This window comes from Tigriopus californicus, chromosome 10 (assembly GCF_007210705.1).
Source record: "Tigriopus californicus strain San Diego chromosome 10, Tcal_SD_v2.1, whole genome shotgun sequence".
Lineage (NCBI taxonomy): Eukaryota > Metazoa > Arthropoda > Copepoda > Harpacticoida > Harpacticidae > Tigriopus > Tigriopus californicus.
The window spans coordinates 19267-20904 of record NC_081449.1 but is presented as its reverse complement, the minus strand read 5'-3'; the positions used below and the strand labels follow the sequence as shown (position 1 = coordinate 20904).

At 46.6% G+C, this 1638-nt stretch overlaps 1 protein-coding gene across 1 annotated transcript in view; it reads left to right on the top strand.

The window, feature by feature from the left end:
• The first annotated feature begins 611 nt into the window (after window positions 1-611).
• Window positions 612-1638, top strand: part of LOC131889010 (uncharacterized) — a 4798-nt gene continuing 3771 nt past the window's right edge. The window contains exon 1 of the mRNA XM_059237993.1: window positions 612-1636. Coding sequence (XP_059093976.1) covers window positions 938-1636 — 699 coding nt within the window. The 5' untranslated portion in view covers window positions 612-937. The remainder of the gene's footprint in view (window positions 1637-1638) is intronic.

Here is a 1638-nt window from a genome sequence, read left to right as displayed (position 1 = left end):
ATCTGGGATCCATGTAAACTCAATGTTTTACAAACATCTCAGATAAATTCCAATTTGGCCAATTTCTCTCATTTAAATACTGGTCTTACATACTTTAATTCTCTTTGCACTCAATCATAATGCCTAGTATTATGAGAGTGCAATAGTGTGGTCAGAGCACCATTGCAGTTAATTTTGAAACTTTGATTTTGTTCTAAAACATTGAGTTTACATGGATCCCAGATCCAAGCCAAACACATTTTTGTAAATGTTTGTGCTTTAAGGGTTGGATCAAAGGCTTAAGTTACTCTTGAGGCATCCTTATCTGCAATCACAGCAACACCAGATTCAAACTAGGTATTTTTAAAAAGAAATATAGAAAGCGGCTCAACAACTGGCATTTGAAACAATGAAAGTACGTTAAAGGGTGCCTAAAGGGTAGTGTTACGGCTAGTCTCGATGGCCCTTCTCCTAACGTATGACACGTTTCGATTATTCTGGAGTCGGGTATATTCTTTTTAAACTAACTATTACAAAAATTTCGAAAAAATGTCCACGTCAAGGCACTCAATTTTTTGGAAAGGAATTAGAATTAAATTGCTATGGTGCGCTGATCTCACTTTTGTACTCTTCTAGATACAGAGCCCTGCTCAATCCATTCCTATCTAATCAAAAAATAGATGCCGGCAACGCAAGGGTAAAAATGTCCGTGATTTTCTTTGGAAGAATCATGGTGTTGAGGATGGCAGTGATGATTCCGCAACGCAATGCTCCAACTTGATAAATCACGCAACTTGATTACCAAAATCGGACTCGAAAAGTCCGTTTGATGTTTTTCTCCGTTCCATGTCAACTAGATGTTGGAGAAAAACAACACCACAAAACCGGACCAAATCCAACATCCTTTCCCTCGGCCACTGAATGAAGAAATGAAGGAATGAAGGAATGATCCGGTCCGATGACGGAACCTTCGCGATTCAATCCCCCTGACATGGGCGGTGTGCCTGTTTTTAACGATCTCTATGAGTCCACGGCCAACTACACTAAGGAGAAGGAGGTGGCCGAGGTGGCCGAGGTGGAGTTAGCCGATACGCCTCAAGGGACTTTGCACCACCCGCTCGGAGACTCCAGTCTTGGTTCAGTCTCCCTTGGCGCGAGCAAGCGTTCTCTGGCCACTGCCTCTTCTTCGTCTTCTTCTCCTCCTCCTCCTACTCCTACTACTACTACTTATTCCGACCCTGGTGTGTTGAGCTCCCCTGACCCCAAAGAGAGGGAGGAGGAGCCCGAGAAAGGTCCTCCCGCCCCCAAGAGGCCCACGCCACAACCGCCAGAAAATGAAGGCCATTCCGTTTGTGGTGTATCCCATGAGCGCCGAATCTTCATCGGGTCTTTGCCTCCTAGCTTAACCGAAAAGCCTCTACTGGCCCATTTCTTGGCTTTCGGGCCCATTATCGACTGTAAAGTGGTGCGAGATCGGAGCACGGGCATTTCCCGTGGCTTCGCTTTCCTCACCTTTGCCTGCGAATCTAGCGCAGAGAAGGCCCTCAACGCCGAGCGACACGTGGTCGAAGGCAAGTCCATCCTGGTGTCGCGGGTTCGAAACACACCCTCCGATCAGTCGGCCACCTCCGCCATCAACGCCATCAACTCCACCTCGGC